This window comes from Netta rufina (genome assembly GCF_964035555.1).
Source record: "Netta rufina genome assembly, chromosome: 2".
Taxonomy (NCBI): Eukaryota; Metazoa; Chordata; class Aves; order Anseriformes; family Anatidae; genus Netta; species Netta rufina.
In genome coordinates, this window is record NC_140124.1 from 59,514,377 (window position 1) to 59,536,156 (window position 21,780).

General features: G+C 38.4%; 2 protein-coding genes across 4 annotated transcripts; one reads left to right on the plus strand and one right to left on the minus strand.

The window, feature by feature from the left end:
• Positions 1-1,047: 1,047 nt before the first annotated feature.
• LOC311206344 (mediator of RNA polymerase II transcription subunit 1-like) lies at positions 1,048-14,854 on the plus strand (the record flags this gene model as incomplete). The annotated part of the gene is made up of 16 exons (XM_084281624.1): positions 1,048-1,146; positions 2,293-2,377; positions 2,737-2,791; positions 3,235-3,367; positions 4,402-4,430; positions 6,668-6,739; positions 6,857-6,931; positions 8,140-8,210; positions 8,972-9,037; positions 9,568-9,673; positions 10,419-10,543; positions 10,879-10,991; positions 12,312-12,507; positions 12,863-12,958; positions 13,394-13,502; positions 14,503-14,854. 16 exons carry the CDS (start codon positions 1,048-1,050, stop codon positions 14,852-14,854), a joined length of 1,782 nt encoding a protein of 593 aa, XP_084137750.1.
• YAE1 (YAE1 maturation factor of ABCE1) lies at positions 14,765-20,693 on the minus strand. 3 transcript variants are annotated; one of them, XM_084306976.1, is made up of 6 exons: positions 20,525-20,693; positions 19,367-19,419; positions 19,100-19,239; positions 17,433-17,554; positions 16,709-16,977; positions 14,765-15,785 (listed from the first exon to the last, which is right to left on the minus strand). In XM_084306976.1, the coding sequence occupies exons 2-6, from the start codon at positions 19,407-19,409 to the stop codon at positions 15,658-15,660; spliced, it is 702 nt and encodes a 233-aa protein (XP_084163102.1). In that variant the 5' UTR covers positions 19,410-19,419; positions 20,525-20,693; the 3' UTR covers positions 14,765-15,657. The 3 variants fall into 3 exon arrangements, with proteins under 3 accessions (XP_084163102.1, XP_084163101.1, XP_084163103.1); XM_084306975.1 differs by having other exon boundaries at positions 14,810-16,977; XM_084306977.1 differs by lacking the exon at positions 19,367-19,419 and having other exon boundaries at positions 14,811-16,977.
• Between the last annotated feature and the right edge of the window lie 1,087 nt (positions 20,694-21,780).

Sequence of the window (21,780 nt, forward strand, 5' to 3'; positions counted from 1 at the left end):
ATTTTAGTTAAATACTTCCCTGAGACTGCTGCATGTTCTGAAAAAATGGGGACAGACATTCTGCCTTCTCCTTAGGACTGAGATGTTGAAGAGCATTACTGAGAAGGCACCTCACCTTCTAAAACATTAGCAGAGGTGATACTGATGTACTTAGCAAGCTTCTTTCATTCAAACACTAATCCCTGAGAACCCATTTTGTGAGGGAGCAAGCTTCCTGCCTTGCAAAGCACCTGTGAGTGCTCTGGTGCAGGTGCTACAAGTAGGAGCCCTGGTTGCTTGTGGTGTAGGTGGAGGTCCAGGGTGGTTTACAGCTGCTGCTCTCCTGCAGGCATTAAGGCATGAGTGAGTGGGAATGTTCCCCTTGTGGGGGTGCTTGCAAGAGCTAGTTGGTTCTACTATTTTTCCTTCCTCTGGTTGGCTTTGAGATGACCTTTCTAAGGGATTGTGGTTTTTCAGGAGGGATGTGCTGCTAGGCCTCACTCACCCTCCTCTCTTGATATATGCAGTGGGTGTAGGGGTTCCTGTCCTAGGCCGCTTCAGCTGGGACAGTTGTCTGTAGCTCTTGTGCCCCCTAGGTCAAAAAAAAAAAAACTTGCAATGGTTCTTCTAGTGCTAAGGGGCAGAGAATGATGTGGGGCATATTGCAGGAACTTGATTTCCTCTGGCTGATCACTCTCAAATCTCCCTGCCTGTACATCAGGAACTTCACTTTATTTATTAGGAATGCGCATATGAGATCATGCATAGATAAAGAAAGCCTAGCTGTTGAACAACTTGAAGATCTGGCAGCATCTCTGTATTTAATATTATTTGCCTATACACTCTCCCCCCATTATTTTTTTTCTGACAGAAGTCTTACAAAAATCAGAAATTTATGTGCAAAATTCATCTAAAACACTTTCTCCTGCCTTCTCTTCTGAAGCATAACACCATTAATCTTAGCAAGTTTTATATTTTTTCCTCCTCCAACTTTTCCAGTTGCCAGTGCAAGTAGATGGGATTATATTTAGAACATTATTTATGATTCTATGATATTTTTCAGGTGCTATGACAGTTACCTCTATAAATGCTTTAATGGAACAGTTATATCTAAAATATCAACAAAAACCGTGGACCGAAACTCTGAAACTTGTCCATTTTTGCATGGTAAGAATCTCAGGTTGGGTGAGAGAATGATGTCTAAGAGCAAGTTGCCAAGTTGGTTCAAAGACTGCTTAGCTTAGAAAAATAACAATAAAAATAAATAAATAAATCAGTGCCTCTTAAAGGCTGGCTGCTGGTTTTTTCTTATGTGATGAAAATGTGGGCAGTGATGAAAAAGTTTCTTCCATTGTTTTAATACTTCAGTAATTGTTTCTTGCATTATTTTAACTCTCCTGGGGTTAGTACTGATTGCCTGATACTTCAGATTGTTTCTATTCATTATCACTAGCATATTCATGGTGAGTAGTCTATTTCTTACCATAGGACTGTTTTTTCAGACACTGTCCTGATGTGCTTAAGATGCCATTTGGAATTCTCTTTGTCTGTGATATACCTAAGTTAGTGCATACTTCCTGTCCTTTTGGCTTTATATATAATCAGTGGCTAATTATATATAAAGAGCCATCTTTGTAAAAGGCAGTTTAGCACAAGTGCTATGAGCTTAATATAAAAAGTCATACTTGCTTCCATGCTTCTCTTTTTAATGCTTAACTAAAGCATTCCTCTGAAAATGATGCCCTGACTTTGACAGTGTTGAAAGCTTTTCAGCAGTGAGTGTTCTTCACAGTTCAATTAACAAAGTATGAGGAGTTTTCAGACAAGAACTAGAGGAGAAACTTGGAGATCTTACTTAACACTGAAGTTTATATTATCTTCAACTAGAACTTACACCCTGACTCTAACAAAGGATGCCTATGGTGCTTACTGATCTCTTGTTTTCATTCAGATTTCTCCTAAAATGTAAACCTACATATTTTCTTAGTTGATCTCCAGTAGCATGGTAAAGCAGCTCACATCAGGAGATATAGCCTGTGTTCAGCCTAAAAGCAAACGGAACAGAAAGCTGCTTTCTGCACCAAAGGCCTCCAAGTATATAATTACTGCACAACAGGGTCTTCACAAATCCACTCAGTGTTGCCCCTTTAGAGAGAGCTACAAGCATAGCTCACCTCTGTGTCTGACAAAAAGAAACATGTACTGTTTTATTGGACTGAGCATGAGTGTCCTGTATCCTATAGGTAGTGATGATCCTCTTGGCTGGTAATTTAAGGGGTCTTTCTCTGTCTCTTGTTTTCATAAATGTGCTAGGATAAGCCACTTCGATGTCCTGTCAGTAACGATCCAGACAGTCCACTGCTCTTGTGCATGGAGAAGATACAGAGGACATTAAATGGTAACAAGCTATCAGATATGTCTGAGAGTGTTTGTTCAATATTCTATGAAAACTGCCCATCCGTTTCTACTGGTGATGTTCTGCATGATGGGGCCAAATGTACAAACACAGAAGTGGATATGATACGAGACTTGTGACTCATCTTTGGGTTAAGCCTTTGGGCTACAGATGCTCTCCAAGTCTGAGAAGAAGTTCTACTCCAGCACAGCACTCATTAATCATACTTGTCATTAATAACAAGAAGTCATGCAAGATATACTATTTTCTTATTACCTGAAGCATTCCTTTTAAAGCAGGATAATAACGTTGCTCCTTCTTGATAATTGCAACCTAATTAAATAATATTTCCCTTCTTACAGCTAAATCGTTGTTTTCTATGATGAACAGATTGGAATCTTTATCCAGACAAAAAGGGTAAGTTTGTTTATGAATAAATGCAAATGAACAAGCATGCCCCCAGGTCCATTCAGGAACACTATCTGGATACTGTCAACAGTATTTTTGTAGCATGGTATTTTACTGGGGTGTATTACTTGGAGTGGACATAGCTGCCACTTTTGATTAGCTTGTTGTGGAGGAGGTTGCTGGGTGAAGAGAGGGCATTCACGTCTAGGTCCCAAAGCAGCAGACTGAAGTAAATGGTTTTCAGCAAACTGACATAATAATGCAAAGAACAGAGCAAGGTTATATTGCCTGCTTGGATAGTTTTTAGAAACTGAGCCAAGGAAGAGTTATTTTTGAAGCATCCCTGGTGTCTCTTCCCATGACCAAGTAAACTATGCTCATTTCCTTTCTCCATGTGACAGAACTTTTAGATACACAAACTTTTTTTTTTTTTTTTTAAACTCTCTCCTTAGGCTTAACTCTCATGTTAGCCCCAGTGGGACTACCTGCTACATAACATCAGACATGTTTTATATTGAAGTGCAACTGGAGAAGGATGGAAACGTGATAGATGCAAAGTTGGCTCACCTTGGAGAGGCTCCCGTGGTAAAGTTAATTTTCTCTGTCTATCACCTCCTTGTAGTTTCCCACCTGGCCTCCAGCTGGCAATGTGAAGAAAGTTTTCAGCTTTCTTTTGGTCTTGTCACACCTGCTAGCCTCTGCATGATACCAGATGCCTCTTCAGGCACCTGAATCTCTCACTTAAACTAACAACTTGCTACAGATATTAACTACTGTATTTCTAAAAGTTAAAGTAAAACTCAGCTGACATGCCCAACTTGTAGGAAGTTTGTTGTAGCCTGCATAAATATTTGTATTCTCATACTTGATGGTATAAACATACAGTAAATAACAGGGTCTTAAAATACTTTCCTACCAAGATGTAGTGCATTATATGTTCCCAGCGGATATGTCTTTGGATGCCTTGGAGCTGTTACCAGAGCTTCTGTTTTTCTTTCTTCCGTCTTTACAAGTATGTTCATTCCTGCTAATGAGGATTTTTTTTTCTTGCAAAAGTTATAAAAATTAAAATATTGGCAAAATATCACTCTGCAGTTCATATACCATGTTCAGCAGTTGTCTGAAGTTACAGATGATCATTTGGATCAAAGTTAAAACTATTGGTTAAATAATTGGTGCTGGTTAAACAGAAAAACTTGAAATTCCTGGGATGTCTGCAAATGAAAAAATGAAGTTCGGAATTTTATTGATAATAAAATAAATAGTAAATAATAAAATTGATAATAAAATAAATCAGTGCTGGACAATACTATTAGGATGAAAATACATAGCCAGAGAATTTTAGCACAGTAACTGATAGTAAAAGAAAAACTGGCAAAGATGCATTTTTTTTTTTTCCTGGAATATCAACAAACGGTGCTAATTATATGCTCTCCTTGGAGCCTTTGTTTTTGTAGTTATTATGTTAATATTTTTTTTAACTATCATAATCTTATTGTTCAAAGATACTAATTATTTATAATTAATAGCTAATCTTATCATTACTACTGAAGTGTTCTTAAGAGATGTTTTATACATGATAGTAAGAAACATGAAACTGTTATCTCCTGTTTCCCTAGATTTGTGATGAGTTGGTGGAGCATCTAAGGTAAAAAATCATGTGCAAAATCTCTTGTTGAAAGCAAAGGAATTTCTGAGTCTTGTTTATCTGACTGCTGTGGAAAGGTCAAGGACAAAATAATCTAAGTGCAGTAACTCAAAAAAAAAAAAACAATGCAAGAATGGGGAAACAATAACAGTCCAGAAAACAACAGGTGAACTGACGCTTTTTTTTTTGGATTTTATGTGAGAAGTTGCTCCACACTGGAAGATTGGTGGTTATTGTTATCATCATTACCTGCTTCCAATTTGCAACTTCAAGGATAAAATATAATTTTGAAAAGGTACTCCAGACATCACTTATTTCTTAGGTCATTTCATTGAAGACAGCTAAATTCCATTTGCTTCTATGAGCAGCAGTGGGCAAAGAGTAGTTCCCAGTACATTGACTCTAGCTGCCAGTTGAACACAGACTTTGAATATTGTTATTTCTGTTGACTGCAAGAATTACACAACTACTTGGACCCGTAGTTTTGGAAATGGACTAATAATGGCAGCTCAGAACTGGCAGATTTACAAATTCAAACCATGTAGTACTTTTCCTCTTCTTCTTCCATCAAATATGAAATATCCTTTGTGTTGGCCTTATGCAAATGTTTTAACTATACATTCTCTAGGCTTCTGTCACAGCAGTGAAAGCAAGGTGATAATACATGACCTATTTTTCTTCCCACATGTTTGATTTTATTATTACCACATCTTGCTCTGTCTGAACAGTTGCAGTTCCAAATCAGATCTCCACCATATGAGTCCAATTAGAAGCTCCCCAGCCAATCTTATCAGGGTTTACTATAATGAGCATATTTAAGAAACTGAATTATTATTTAAATACCTTGTTCAACTCCAACAACTGAAAGAAGATAAAAAGAGGAAAGAATAATCATTGATCTTGCATATTTCAGCTCTTTTATGTGGGTCTGTAATGCATAATCACTTTTTCCAGTCCTGTCTTTCCTCTTAAATGAAGTTATACTAGATTTATATGTATAAACAGCTAAGTCTTAGAGGTTTAACTTGCATTTTTGTAGGTTTTAGACTCTGATAAATGTTAACTACCAGCAGTTTTTCTCTGAGTGGTGGTAGATAGCTACTGTTGGTACTACGGGTACCACTTGCCTGCCTTCCTGTTTTAATTAGGGTATGGCACATAGTACAAGTATCCCTTCTACACCTGCTGGTGTAATATTTCAGTTGGTCCTAAGGCAGTTTGTTGTATGTGTAACTTTTCATGGGAGTTTCAAAGTAACTACAAACTCCTGAGGAACTATGCCTGATGCACAAGCTGGCACTGTGCGTGTGCCTGTACCTACATGCCTGCCTCCTTCCCTTTCCCCTACTTCTCCACTCTTCCAGTTGGAAAGAGTCACGCGTGAAGCAGAGTGACTTGCTTAGGTTTATGTGTGGAGGGAATTTGTCCCAATGTGGAAGTCCAGGCAGGTTTATTTTGTCTGTCTGCTGACCCGCACTGCAGCCATACCTGTACTGAAAGCAGAGCTATGACTGGAGCACAGCGCTCTGTGTGACTGCAGCATTGGGGAGCTCAGCAGAGCACGCAGAATCCATTTAAGAAGATGAGTAAAGGGGTAAGCCCATGCTGTCACAGCAGTATCTAACCAGCTAGGCAGAACCTGCAGGAATTCTGGTATTTGAGCAGTTTGAACCATTCCTTAACAAACTTATGCATCTCTATTTTGACTTTTTTTTTGGGGGGGGGGTCTCTCTTTTTTTTTCTTTTTTTTTTTTTTTTTTTCCCCTTGATTTATCTGTCAATTGTATTTTAGATCTTCCTCTCTCACAGGGTGCTGTGAAGAGTAGTATTAATACAGTTGTTGATATTTTGATGAAAAATACAATGTATGAGAGCATACTATTAGGGAAGTGTAACTAGATGACTAACTTTATTGGAACATCAGGGACAGTGCTTGCAGCTGATGAACTACATATCAAACTGTCAAATTTGTGTATTGTGCACAGTTACTGCTTTCAGTAATGCATATTAAACCAGTGTCAGCTATAATTACATTGCTTTTTGCAACAGGGCCAAGGATTCACATTTCCTGGTATCTTCTAAGAAAACTTAAAAGCAGTACTGCTACATGCCAGATCTGATAAGGAGGGGGCCTATGTCACTCCGTTTGAAATGGTGCTTTTTCTAACAAGTTAAATATAAAAGACTTATTATCCACCTCATTAAGTAACACAGTAGTAATTGTTTTTTATTGGTAGGATGAAGAACTATGATGCTGTTGGAAAGATTCTAGAAAACCTGTCAAATCTGTATCAAATTCCAGGAAACAGGTTGCAACTAGTTTTTTTTTTTTTTTTTTTTTCCCTCAAGTAAAAACTTAAAAATCCGTAGTCTAGCTTTTGTTTAGTGACAAAACCAGTAATTTGTCTTCTCTCTCTCTCTCTCAGTGAAATGAAGGGTAAGGGATACCTTGCGTTGCAGTCCCTTGAAAAGGATCTTTATTCAATGTCTCTTCTAGACAGGTGACTCAAAGACTGCTTCATCTTCCCTTTCCCTCTACCCCCACCCCTTCACTTCACTAAAAAGCAAGGCAGCTGATCTAATTGTAGAGCAGGATGTGGAAGGCTAATGAGTTTTCTTCCTCTGGAAAGCTAGAAGCCTTTCTGCAGTTTGCCAGCTCCAGGCATGCCAAACAAGATAATCTGCTGAGCTCCTGTTCTTTATCTAGTAGGTTTGTGGTGAAACTGGTTGGTCGCCCAGCTTGGGTGTGTATGCATGTGACCACCCACTGGGAGCACACGGTGCATCTTCAAGTCAGCAGTCATTTTAAATCACCCTTCGGCAGAAGTAAAGCATGTCTTTAGGGGTCCTGCTCTTTGGATATCTCATTTTCTAATCAAGTTTTAAATCAGGACTAGGGGGTGTGGTAACTTTACCTATATTCTTTCTTTTTTAATTTCTTCTTTCTAGGAGCAGGTCTATAGATAAATGGGAACAGATTACCAGCAGTTTTAAAAGTAATTCTACAGTGATTTTCATTACCTTCAGAAAAGTAGAGTTGAAAGCACTGCTTTCCTTGATTTTTTTTTTTATTAAGAAATTTTTTTCTGATATGTTGCCTACAAAATACTCTCTCAACAAGCATAGCCTTCTGTAACTTGAAACATATTCTTGTCCTGTTTTTTGTACAGTGCTCCCTTATGAAGCATACTAACTCCATGAACAAATGCACTGTCCTTGCTAATCATGCATGTCTCAGTAAATATTATGAGTTAAATAGATTTTAAATAGATTTGTCCCTTCTATAACATCAGTTAATGCACTGCTGAGCTTTAATACACACCTATATATAATTGTATGTCTGTATGTATTCAGCAGTACAATCATATTTGAGGCTAGAGATTGGCTCCATTTAAGTTAGTTTATCCAGGTTATTTCCTCTCTTTGCTCAACCTTTTCAATATTTCTGTAATCCTTCACTCTGGGTAAACAGTACAACAAATTTCAGTCAGAAATAGCTGAGATACAGGGTTAAAGCTGGAAGCCCAAGTTCTAGGATTAATGCATGAGTGGAACGATAGTGTTTTGGAAGCTGTCATAATAAATGGAGACACGATCTACTTCTAAGAAAGCACCGTCTCCCTTTGATTAAGGGTGTAAATCATCCTTTATGTTAACCTAGCTAGCACTGCAACTCAGGAAACATTAATCAAGATGTGTTTTGCACTAGAACGCAGGATGTAAACAGAGTTACTGAAGTACTTCATGGAAAAGTAGGACACCTGGTGCCAAGAACCGGAGGTGACTTTTTTTCTTCAAATAATAAAAACTGTATTGATCCTTGGTTATAGAAAACATCCTCTATTATAAATATGTGTGCTGCATGGATTTGCTGTGTCTGTAGTCTCTGATACTGTACAGACATACGCAAGGAGAAAATACAAAGCAGCCAGGTGGCTTATCAGCTACTGCAACACTGAGTTGCAGAAACCTGCAAAACAAAGCCAGCAATACTCTGAGGTTATGTGGGAAACCACATTTTGGGAGTAACCATGAGATGGCAGCCCTGATGTTGCCTAAAAGTCAAATACATTCAGCTGATTTTTTTTGTCTTATCTATCCCACCAATAGTGAGCTTTGACTGTTGATGTATTATAGTTCATAAAAGTACTTCTAATACATACTACTACTATGCCGTTGCACGGCTTGATGTGAAGGTCCCTTATGCAAGTATTATGGCTTCCCCTTGTATTTTAGGCTTGTTGCTGAAAGCTAGCAGTTCAGCTAATATTTTTTTAAGACTGAACAATAGGTTATTGTGCAAGACAGAAACAATCTAATCTTTTGAAAGATGTCTGATGACTTCATATGCTGAGGGTTTAGCTGTAAAATGCTGTGATTTGAACTTATGCTATAGTTAGAGATACACTCTTACAAGGCATCCCCTTCTGCCCATCCTGCATTTTTCTTTTTTTTTTTTCCTCTTTACATCAAGATACCTAACAGATTTCCTCTATTGTTGTTTGTAGTAACTTTTTTTTTTTTTTTTTTTAATTCTTCAGGAACTCCTACGAACATTGAATTTTACATTTCTCCGTATCAAATTCTGGAAGCAGAGCTCAATCCTGGTAAAGCTAGAAAACTAGAAATAACTAAATAAGTCAGAAATTTTAGTAAAACCATGCTTTATATTGGAGTTTCATTGCAGAACTAGAATATTGTTTTTGTTTGTTTTGCTGTCATTTTTTTTTTTTTTTTTGAAGTGGAACAAGTTTGATTTCAAATTTTAGCTTAGCAGAATGATTTGTGTGTGGCATTTCAGCACAGTTATAATGTCCATCAGCAAACTGCTTTCCTGTTGACACAAACTGAAGTGAGAGCAGTATCAAACAAAATAACCACCTAGCCAGCGTGCACACACACAAAACAGTGCTGGTTAGTTGATCTGTTCCATGGCATGCCCCAGCTATTGCTGTGACCACCACTGGGCAAACTTGGCCATTTAGGTGTGGTTTGTGCAAGCTTCTCCTTGCTGCCTAGGTATTGTGGCAGTTAGTTGGACCTGACCTTTACAAGACCTTACCAATGTGTGTTTCATATGCGTAGGGTTAATCTACAGCACCATGGGGAAAATAATGCAGTTGCCTTTCTCCTCCAGGTTCCCAGGTATGTGGAGCAAAAATAGATGTAACTGTTGAGGGCACGGATATGCTTCACAAACTTCCTCTTTCTCCACTGCTAGATTCTCAACCTGGAGAAGATGGGTGAGGTTCTGGATACTTCTAAATATGGAAATGGATTTACAGATTGTTGGCACTAACCCCAGCATAACTTACATTTAGTCTCTGCTAATAGAATGGATACACAGCTCACTGTTAAGCCCAGGAAGCTCTGTTTTATTGACAGCATTATCCCCCATAGCTATACCATGTATAACCTGTGGCTTTTACTGTTTTCCCAAGTGGACTTGAAAATTGTTGTGTTCATATTTAACTGTGTCAGCTACATAGAGTTATGGATTTGTTCATAGATTTGAAGCCAGAAGGAGCCATTGGGATAGTATTACTTAACCTCCTAGTATGCAACAAGCAACTCCCACACAGTTTCAGAATAAATGAAGCATGTATCGAGGGATATTATACCTAAACCATATAAAGTAGTTTGTCATCCCATCACGGATGCTGACACCTCATCTCTCGCTGCTTCAGTACAAGCCTGCAGGAAAAGTCTGAAGTCATTCTCAGAAATAAATCACTATAGACTGATTTAGAGCAAACATTCTTGTGCACTGTTACTCAGTTTCCCATGGCTCACTCTTCCTTTCTGCCAGTCTTCACATTAAGCTTGCTTTAAAACACAAGGGTTGTACTTGCACTTAAAAAGTCAAACTTTTCTTGAAGCAGAAAAAATATGGATCATAGGAAACCACTAGAGACCTGATTGTGGCCTTGCACTGTGTCCTTGTTATATCAATTTTTGTAACAACCTTTTTTTTTCTTTCCCCTCCAGCAACCCTGCTTTTTTGCCACTGACTGATGAACGCAGCATGGATTTGTCTGCTTATTTTTTGTTGAAGTTTCACCAGCCTTTTCCTATGTCCTCATCCAGCATTGAGGAGATACAGAGACTCACAGGCATGTTAAATTATCTTTATGACTAAAAGTGCTTCTGTGACTGCTCATTACTTCCTTACTACGTTAGCATATGGAAATAAAGAGTAAAAACTGGATGATGGGTTAGGAAGTCTTTTGTCAACCCACGTGTAACATTTTAGCAGCTGAGGCAAACTTGTGAGCACTTTCTAAAATGTCTCATAGTTGCTGATTGCCATCAGCAAAAGAGGAAATAAGATGGGAGGTTAATGTTTTCATCTTACTTATGTCTGTGCATTTTCAAAACTTTTGCTTTTAAATACTAGCTTTCATGCCCAGACATAATCTAAAAGCTAATAAAAGTTATCTGCTTTCAGGAATTCAGATTACTGGCTTGAAACTAGCTCCTCTACATGAGTTGATTGTTCAGTCTACCCTTAAGGAAAAAGGCAGTGAAGACTTGTTTACACACAAATCCTGTTTCTTTGTGGTGAGTAGACTGTTTGAGAGACACTACCCTTTTTGAATGAATATCCTGAAACATTTTTATATCAACAAACAATCTTTCTCATAATACCAAAGGGCATTTAAATGCTCCTTAGGAAATAGTTCAATTACTTAGGAAATAATATTAAATTCTTTAAAGTAAACAAACTTCTCATATTCATTAACGAGAAACTATACTCATAGCTGTTGCAGTCATAGTGATGTATCTGTGTAACTCAGAATATTTGCTCTTCTATGTATTGTTAAAAACTTTTATCCTTAAAAAGAAGTAAACTTGGTGCGAGAAATCCTAAGAAGGTACTTACTTAGACTTTTGAAGATATTTATCATGCCACATGTCTATTACTGCTTTAACAAAAACAGGCTTCTTGATTGAATAACACCAAAAATATTGATTTCTTTTAGTAGAAGTAGCAGGAAGTACCTGTAAGATAGGAAGATATTTTTATTTCTGTTAGTGAAACATGAAAAGTTCTATAACTTCAGCAGTTCTCTAAAATACTAATACTTGATGAGAGACTTTTTTTTCTCTGAGTTAAAGATTTTATTTCTAGAAGTGTTACTAAATAGAAATCTAACCTTGAAAGAAACACAGAGAAAATCCTTCTGTTCTGTAGACACACAGGGAAAAGCTATTCTCTTCTCTAGCTTTTCTTAATATAGACCTGGCTAATTAACTGCCCTGCCCTGTTCTTAAGGTGATAGTTCCCCTTCGTTATCCTGAAGTAGATAATGGAATATTGCACTTCCAATTTTATCATAAAATCACTGTCAACACAGACAGGTGGCAGATTTTTCCTACTATCTCCTCTTCTCCTCCTCTTCAACTGAATCATCCAGAGATATTCTAGCCAAATATGCTTCTCTAAAGAAAGCAGCAGTGCTGGAGGAAGGACCAACAGATGATGCCCTGAAGAGCAAAACTATCCTATTTGTACAACAAACAAATAGCATTACTATGGCATTCTCCTGTGAGAAAAGATCTTGGTTGTTACTGTTTCTACAGTCCACAAGGCTCTTAAGAGTTGTTGAAAGAATTGGACTTGAATTCCTGAGTACTTGGCTTGTAGCTCAAGGTATATTTCCCTAATCTGGATGCATTTGCGAGTGAAATGGATCTCATTTAGCTACTATCTATAGATTATACTTCTATTGAAATACAGACACGTGGTGGACTTGCTAGAAGTGTGCCTTCCCAATTGTTTTTGCTGTGAGATTGTGCAATCACCTAATAACATTGGGCCTTAATTCTTGTTATTTTCTCATTTCCAGTGCTTCAAGTATCACCATATCTGTTGTTCAGTCTCTTTCAGATAGCCCAAAGCACTGTTACTTCATAAACACAGGCTCAGCAAAATCAGACTTGGCAGGAGCCTTGGTCAGTAAAATCCCATTTACCCACCCAAAGTGCGTGCCTGATGTAATAGAGATTCTTCGACATCAAATGGCATACAACAGCCTTATTAGCAGCTGTGTCTCTGAGAAGCATACAAACGGAGGTAAATTGTGTGGTTGGAAGTAATGACAGAATATGAGAGAGAAACTAGCTCTAGACTGGGTGTTAATAGACTTACTGCTCTCTTGCCAAAGCTGTCTTACTTGCAGAGTGTTTTAAGTGATCAAAAATGCTTAATTCTCATACTATACTCTGTTGAATATTAAAAACAAAACAAAACACAAACAAACAAAAACTCCTCTGAGGCCTGACACTTCTAGAAGGGTAAATCGTGTTGCTAAAGTAATGAATGATTAGATTCTATTATATCACTATTTTTAAAATTCTGGCATGTGATTCAGCCAAAAAGAGTCCAGGCTCATTGGAGGGATACCTCTAATTAGTAATTTTATTTTTAGATGATTCAGAACTGCTTTACTTTGAAGTGGCACCACACAAGAACACCAGCTTTTCTGTTTTCTTCCTTCATCCTATGAAAGAGAATTTAGCTTGTGGTATGTGTGAAATAATTGTTATTGGCCTTTTTATTAGGTTGGTTTTATGGACGCTCTTGTGCTATGCTTCTCAGTTACAAATACATTCTAAGGGCAACACTTAATGGCGTGCAACCCTATGAAAAGCACGAGGTAGCACTTCTGTATAAATTGCTTACTAAGAAGGCTCTGTACTCAGAACAAAACAAAGTAAATGCAAATACTCAAGTCCAGTATCTGTCTTGGCCTGCAGTTAATTAATAAATAAATAAATTAACCTTTATTACTGACTGTTAGCATATTAGGAAAAAAAAATAAGCCTTGTGCAAGAGCATTGCTGCAAGACCCCTACCCACTGGCCAGTCTTACCTTTCTTGAAGTATCAGAAAGAAAGGGAAGTCTTCATTTTTTGTAAAAATGTTTATTTTGAAATACCTGTGTTCTGTTCTTGCTTAGTGATAATTGATGTTGTAACCTCCAGAGAAGTCCAATGTAGCCTTCATTTAAATCCTCGAGATCCAACTCTGAATTCTAGTGATGGCTTTATATCAAGAGCTGTGAAGCGGTAAGTAGTTTCATTTCGCAGCAGTTAGAATGAGTGTTATGTCCGTTCAATGGAAATGCCATGTGCATTTACAATGCCATAGACTCAGCTGACCAGACAAATTCACTTTAGTAAAAGGTTATAATAATGAGTTGTTTCAGTGTCATAAGTAATTCTTTCAAAAACAAACACTTCATCATTGATGTTTCTTTCCACTAGAATGCGTGTGTAGTACAACTAATAGAATAGTATGAAAAGGACTCTTTCCACATCTACCTAACATCAGTAGTGCTTCTCTTTAAAAAGATATGTCTACAACACCAGCTCTGGCATGTTTCCTGAAACCAAAATTCCAAGAAAGGCCAGCTGCTGTGGCATATGAACATATGCTAGAGAAAGGACTAAGAGCACGAGTTCATTTTACATAGGTTAGTACACAACTATTTGACAGCAAAATCAATGCAGGCTGGATTTTGAGTCCTTTTAGTTAACTTGCCTTGTCCTGAGTCACAAGACACTAGATGCTATTCCTGGAACCACATACCTCTACTGGTAGAATAGAGGAGAGGAAAAAAAAATACACAAAATAAACACCTTCTAGTGTAGATACAGGTTTAGAGAAGAAAGGCTCTGCACCCATCTCATCCAAAACATGAAAATTACAATTAAATTTCAGTGAAAATGAGTATACTTCATTATTATGAGATTTTTCATTAAAAATACTTAACCTTTTTTTTCCAAACACTTCACACTCTTTCTATCAAAACATCTTTGCACTGGTAAACTGAAAGATTCAGCACATGGATTTGTTGTACCAAAGTAAGTTTCCAGTATAGCCTATGTAGGTAGTACTGTAGTTAGTGTAATCCTATTAGGTTACAGAGACAAAAAGCAAAGAGGGAGGGAGTGCTGTTTGTCACAAAGGGTATCACACAGGTGTCAGCCACAGTTTAAAAAAAGAAGTACCAATTTGAAGAATGGGTGAAGTCTGTAGTAATGATTAATGCTTTACTTCTTTTAGATGCATGTCAGTCCCAGTTGTCATGAGAGCTATTTTCAGGAATGCTGCCAAGGTGGAAGCCGATAGCAAAATGCAAGTAGACACAAAACAAAAACCTGAACCAGCATGTGAGCAAATTACTGATTTAAATAGTCTTGAGGAAAGTCCTTCTGTGGCTGGTCATCAAGATCTGGTAGTAACAGATAAGCAAAGTGTTCCGGACAGCCCAAAAGAAAATCTTTCCACAGCCAAATCGGAAACTTTGGGTGATAACATGGAAAAAAGTAACCCCACAGTCAGCATGGAAACTTTGTGCAGAGTGGAGGAAAGTACTTCCACAGGTAGTACAGAAGCTGTTATGAAAGATATGTAAAACACATAACCTATTGTTTAATAACCAAACAAGAAAGAAATACTTTCTCAGGCATAGATTGCTTTTGCAGAAGTAGTTGGAGAGAACTTGGCAAGCTCATTGTCTGAGTAATTTCTGAATGAAGTTTCCTGTTTATATACTATTAACTATAGAGAAGTAAGAGTTTTGATTTTACACTTTTAAACTTCCAAATTTGGATTGTTTAAAACTTAGTAACCTTTATTTTTTGTATGCATCATATTCTACTGTAGCATAGAAAAAACATTTGATTTGTATAATGCAGGCTATAACATGCTCTGTACAAAATGTTTATCAATGTCAGCATTGTGTTAAATAAACAAAGAAAATGTATACAATTCTTTACATATGTAACATATGCAAACAGCCTTATTGAATTCCACTATTTCAATGGAAGACTCTTAATTGCACAGTTCCATTTCCTTATAGTGCAGAAGTGGTATGAATAGCAACCAAACTTACAGCTTAACTCACAATAGTCTTTAGTAAGAAAGTTACAAACTCATTCTCTGAAGAAAAAATCAAGTAATTTGTGCCTTGGCTTTTTCTAGCTTCAAAGTAAAAATAAAATAATCACAAAAGTTTTATATGTCTTAGTTAAGTCAGTTTTTCAAAACTTAGGTTTGTCTCTCTCTAGACCTACTTTGTATCAGGCACTGAAGAAAGTTAAAAGCAATGTAAAACAACTGAACTTCTGATTTTGTACATCAGTTTAATTACTCTGAAACAGAGACAGGTATTCACAAAGACAAGACTTCCTAACAAGTGGAATTTGCAGCTACAATTTAGGCAAGCAACAGAAAAAGGAGTCTAATACAGAAGGTTGGCACAGAAATACAAAATGCATCTGTGGCTGACCATGCTTCTACAAGACGGTGAATAAGCTCGTCTTCCTTTAAGAGTTTGGGGAAAACTGTGGAAATGAAGGGAAGAGAGTTGAAGGACTTGCAAAATAAGTACCAAAATAACACAAGAAAATTCATTAGACTAGAAACATATAGATGGGTTGTAACAAGATAACAGCAGATAATATGCTGTTAGAACAGCAAGACAATGGTATTGTCAGTAGTTCAGCATTTGAGAAGAGAGGTGTGCTTCCAGCAAAACTGAAAAATTAGAACTGATTTTTTTCCTCCTCATACATTTTAACTGTGAGAGCGCACTCCATAGTGGTTACAAAAGGCAAGAGTAAGAATTTGAAAAACGTGAAAAAAATGTTTTTTTTTTTTTTAAATATAGTAACCAGGATAGTAATCAGCAGATCCTGTTCTATTTTGCATAGTCAAAATGTCATCAACAGTGGCTTATTCTGCAATAATAGCTTGTCCATAGCACTTTTTTTTTTTTTTTTTCAGTATTAGAGGAGGTTTTTAAAGGGACCCACTCCATTTCCAAAAGGATACCAGTAGGGAAAGTGAAGGTGAAATAACAGATTCTGTCACAGAGTACAGACGTGTTTAGTAAATCAGTGGAGCGCTTTTAAAATTATCTCCCTTTCTGTGAAAGGGATATTTAGGATGAAAACCAAGATTTTATTGGCCATGAGCTGAAGCAAAGTAAGATTTACAAAAATAACATCTGCTGGGAAGTACTGGAATCAGACTTCCCTAAAGTGATCCTCAAAATGGGAATCCAATCCAGTTGAGATAATTTTAAATACCATGAAACAGAAAAATTAATGTTCCAGTTGCTGGACATGATGGAGTACGTCCAGTGATAAACCCAGCTGCTCTACAAGCCAAACAGTTTGCTTTTTAACCCAAGCAAGGCTTGACCTTTCAGGATCTGTACAGAGTTTTGCCTTGCTGCACTCAGACTGCAAGGAACCATCCTCACCATTAGTTCTACAATAGTTTTCAGCAGAGCTGCCAACGTGTTCATATTTTTTGGTGTTAACTTCATCGTACTTTGTCCCATCTGGAGCTGCATGACTCAAATCCATGTCCTGAACAGCATTTAAAATGTCTCCCACATGTGGCTGTTGTTGGATAGAATTCAGACACTTAAGTAGATCATCTTCATGCTTTCCAACCACATCTAGAAGATTATTTATCTTACTTAAAGCAGAATTATGTCCATTAAGGTGACACCAGGATGAGAGAGCACTGGAAAGTGAAGAAAAAAAAGTCATTACAAATAGTCACACGGATCTTCAGTTATTGAATACTGTATTATATAATGTGAATTAATATGTCAATATATTATTGACAATATGTCAAAATTACAGTGAATGTCATGTATGTTATATTGAATACTATATATAGCTCATTGCTATATAAAAGCTTATGTATGTTTCATTTGCATTTTCTGGAAAATTGACACAGTTTAACTGAATATTAAGCTTTAAGATGTAACCTCAGTTAAAAAAGCAACCGAAGGAGGATTTTTCTACACCCTTGTAGTTAATTACCTGAATTTACGACCTGAGCTGAGTCTTCTCTGGTTGCTCACTTTGGACAGACTTACAGTACAATTTTAAAAATTAAAACAAACCAAAGAAAGCACAACTGCACACACACACCTTTCACATGCACACAATCCTAAAAGGTTCATAACTTACTTCAGGGTTCCTCTGAACTGGCCACACGTAACCATCAGCTCAGCACCTTCCCTGTAACCTTGATTGAAGCCTTCTTGGAGCGCAAGTTCTTTCCCAGCCTCAACACCATCCCTAAAGCCCTCCTATAATAGAAATAGCGAAACAGGCTTTTCACAATGTGCACAACTGGACCTATGAACATTTCATAAGAACAGAAAAGCTTAAACAAAAAACTCAGTCTCTTAAATTACAGCTTTTTGACTTGAACACCCCTCCCAGATATACCCCCAGTGCCAAACCAAAACATCATTTCGTGATGATGTTTTTTTTGTGTGATATCATTTATCGATCTGTTAGAATCCAGTCCTTTTCCCAAAAGATCCCAGCTAGGTCAGAAAATAGAGAGCATTTTTTGGAAACATCAAAAATAAGACAAATCTGCAGGACAACTCTTGCTTTTGTGATGACCCTTATGAAAAAACTCCTTGGAGAATACCTCATACAGATTTCTAGACTTCTAAAAATACATAGGCTGCAAAACCTCCCCTTTAGCAGAGGTACTCACCTACCCATAATCTACCTATCTGTTACAAAACTAATTATTGAGCGTTCAAACAATTCAAGATTTATACAGGAAAAAAGATGGTGACAGGTAAATCTCATAGAAAAATACATAATATTGTGATTGCTTTCTGCAAGAAACAGCTAATGATTATGATGCAAATTTATTTATTTATCCTCTAATCATGTTAGTACACAATGTAGAATAACTATTAACTCTTTTCAACGTGTAAGACTGCAAACTTCTATTTGATCACGAGAGAATTATGGTGGACTCGCTAAGAAAATAGCCAGGAATAGGAATATTGCTTTATTTTGTCCAACATACAGCTCTGACCTCAAGAAATTTTATGATTTTTGTAGTATCTACTCAGAAAGTTTCCAGAAGAATTTGTGTAGGAACAAAAAAACACTAGCCTTATAATGGCCTCTAATTTAGGAAACTTTCCCTTGGAGAATAATGTAAGAGTCGTCTTGTAACACCCCTTACCAATGGCACACACAACAGGTTCTATTCACGTTCTTCAGCCAAATGTTATTCACCCACACACTGATGAATCCTACCGGTCTTACTGTGAATAATAACATATCTGTCAAAGAAACCTAGGCTTGTGTACTTGTTTTATTCTCTCCTTTCATAAAATATATTTTTACTAGGAGAAAAAATAAGCTGAAGAACCACACGGACTGCAATGAGCAACAGTGGTTCCACAAGGAATCGCACATCTTAAATCTCTCTACTGTATTTAAGAACTCTACTTAGAAACAAACACCTTGCATTCTTTGTTAGCATCGTTTAACTACATTGTCCCACATTTACTAGTGGCATACCTACACGTATGAAACAAATAGTTCACATCCATTTAGTGCTGCCTTTTAGAAGTTTGCATGGTTGTGCAGAGGGATGCAACGTCTTTTAGGTAAAATACTGGTTTGTTCTGACAGGATACTAGAATAGTAACTCCCTGCTCAATCGTCTTGACATTCAGAAGAAACCATGCCACAATAACTTCTATGCAGCCATTATTCTTAGTTTTCTGTTTAAGTCAGCCACATATATAGCAAGGTATGTATCAATAAATCTGAAACGCTTAAGACAACTATAAACGTCATGGTCATGGAAATACCTTCAATCTTTTTTTCATGGTGCTGTTCCATTCTTTCTGTACTACACACATCTCGTCTGCATCTTCATCAAATATATCTTCATTGGATTGGTTGACTGCAACTTGTACCCAGGACATTGCAGCAGCGATGACTCTAACTTCTGTTTATGTGGTAAAGCAAACACTGAGAAACTCTCAGAAGTCACTCTGGCTAAGCATCATTTTGGAAGTATAGGCAAAAAAATGTGAGATCTACAGAGAAACCATTTCAGGAGCTGATTATTCAACCTGTACACTTGTTTCCACATGGAAAGTGAGTATCATTTACCATTGGGGCACATCTGTCAAAAGAAGACAGACAAATTATCACTGGTAAAGCAACTTACTTGATTTACAAGGACAATTTAAGACAGTAGTTTCTTTCCTTCTTCTTCTGGCAGTAACACACATATCAAATTAACATTTCTAAATGTTGCCAGTACCTGAACAGCAGGCAAAAGCAATTTATAACTTGATTCTGATGGCAGCCAACAAATAATCCCATACAGCTTCCACAAAGTGCTTTAAGTTTTACACATATCTAATGCCTGCCATATTCTGACCTTGATAACTTACAAGGACTTTCACCTTTGATTTTCCGTTTCCTGGTTATGCCAAATGCTTAATAAGATAATCCAATTCTGTCTTCTTCCCTTTACTACAGAACTTGCTAATTCTTTACTCATAATAATATTTTTATTCAAGAATTATGAGATTACTCCATTTTTTTGCACTGAGAAAAACCTAAAAAGCTGTTCATAACTAACTAATTACATTGGTAGAAATTCTTACCAACCACAGAATGCTGTTTCTTGCGATTACTTGTTAAAATCAGTACAAGGAACTGACAACAAATATCACTTTTGGGATCATTATACACCACTTTTATCTTCAGCAAAGCTTTCACAATTATTATTACACTTGGTGTTTAGGGAGGGATTACGCAGTTGAACAACTGGTACACGAATTCCAGCTTTTCTTAGAGTTCACACAGACCACTAAGGCGAACTGCTTCACCTCTTATCCCTTCCAGCATCCAACCACATATCAGTGAAAGCAGCCAAATTAGTACAACTTCACAACAGCGTTTCAGGTTTAAGAAGCTACTGTTTCAAAACATTCTGAGACGGTGGAACACTTGCTGCCAGATCCATACGTAGTTAAGCCATCTCCAAGCCGCGACTCGCACGGCGTTGCCTCAGCACGGCACCAGCCCACCACTGCAGACCGCCCTCGATGCAGCCCGGCCGCTGCACCCTTCCTCGCCGCCTTTTTCGCAAGGGCCGCGGCCCACCCCACTCGGCCCGGGCTGGGGTGGCCGCGCTGCGAGAAGCTTTCGGCCTCCCCTCGCCGCCCCCGGCCCTCACCCGGCCCCGCCGCCCTGACCCCTCACCACAGCTCCCTCACCAGGGCTCCGCCATCATAACTGAGGGCGAGCTGGCTTCACTGCCGTCGGAAGCAAGAGGGGGCGGCAGCCATGTTGGCCGAGGGCAGAGAGCCGCCATCTTAACCTGCTGCCGCCCGGCTTCAGAGCCCGTCCCGCGCATGGGAAGCCGGCGGCCATCTTGAGTGCGGGCGCGGCCTTGCGGCCTCCTTCCTGAGGGAGGCGGGACGGGGAGGCCGGGCTCTCCTGCCGTGCCGAAGGGCCGGGCAGCGGCGGGGAAGGGGCACCGAGTGAGGCCCTTAATGCGGCCCCTCTACTCTCCATCCGTCCGGAAGGAGGGACGTGTCGGGACTAACCCCGAGGGAGGATGTTCCCCCGAGAGTGGGGATTTAGGACAATTTTCAGTCATAAATTGTGGAATTAAAAATAAATAAATAAATAAATAAATCCACCTCGTTGGCTTTTGAAACCTGTTGCGTGTCAGGCGTGCCCTCAAGCTGCCCTTGACAGCCACAGTATTAAATCCTTTTTAATAACAAGGGTGCTAGCAGAAGTCAAGTGTTTCATTGTTTGCTCTCTTAGAGCAAACAGCACCATCATCTTGACATAAGTACAGCAATTATTTTGTGTTTTCCTTGGTACACGCTGTATTTGGAATACGAGCTTATCCTTATGCTCACCAGGCTGGTGAGGCTCACCGTGGCAGAGCAAGAGAGGCTGCCATGGGTGGCAGCAGAGCCCATCCTAGCACCGCAGGCACCGAGGGATGAATGATCCCATGCTGTGACTCAGCCACAGCACTCCTTCCCTTTGTCCTTTTTGTTGTGCAGAGACAGCTTGTCCTGCTCACAGCCCTTCTCAGACACTCGCTGCTGGTTGCTGCTGAGGTGTGAGTGGCCAAGAAGCCCAAATATGTCTAGAAACTGGTGTGTCGGGGGATGAAGCAACACTGGTGCCTCTGGATGGCCAGAACCGTGTATATCTGTGCACTGGTAGTTATTATATATGGCCATAATTGCTGATTTCCTAGACCAGTTCTATCACTTCCATGTCCTGTGTGGTAGAGATTTGTTTTGACATTTTTTTAAACATGAAACAATGCTGAATACAGCCTGAATGCACAAACACAATCACAAAAGAGCCTTACAGCAACAGAAACTCATGACCCTCATGACTGGTCATAATGGCATTACTAAACATGAGTGCTCCCTCCCTGTACAGCTGGACCAGCTCTACACCTTACGTATCACCTTCTTTCCCCTCAGCCACTTGCTTTTCT

Excerpts from the sequence above, each read along its gene's own strand:
- YAE1 (XM_084306975.1), bottom strand. The coding sequence starts at position 19,409 with ATGGTAAATGATACTCACTTTCCATGTGGAAACAAGTGTACAG. Across the intron at positions 17,555-19,099 it reads CCATGAAAAAAAGATTGAAG|GAGGGCTTTAGGGATGGTGT; the intron begins GTATTTCCATGA and ends TTTCTATTATAG. Across the intron at positions 16,978-17,432 it reads CAGTTCAGAGGAACCCTGAA|TGCTCTCTCATCCTGGTGTC; the intron begins GTAAGTTATGAA and ends TTCACTTTCCAG.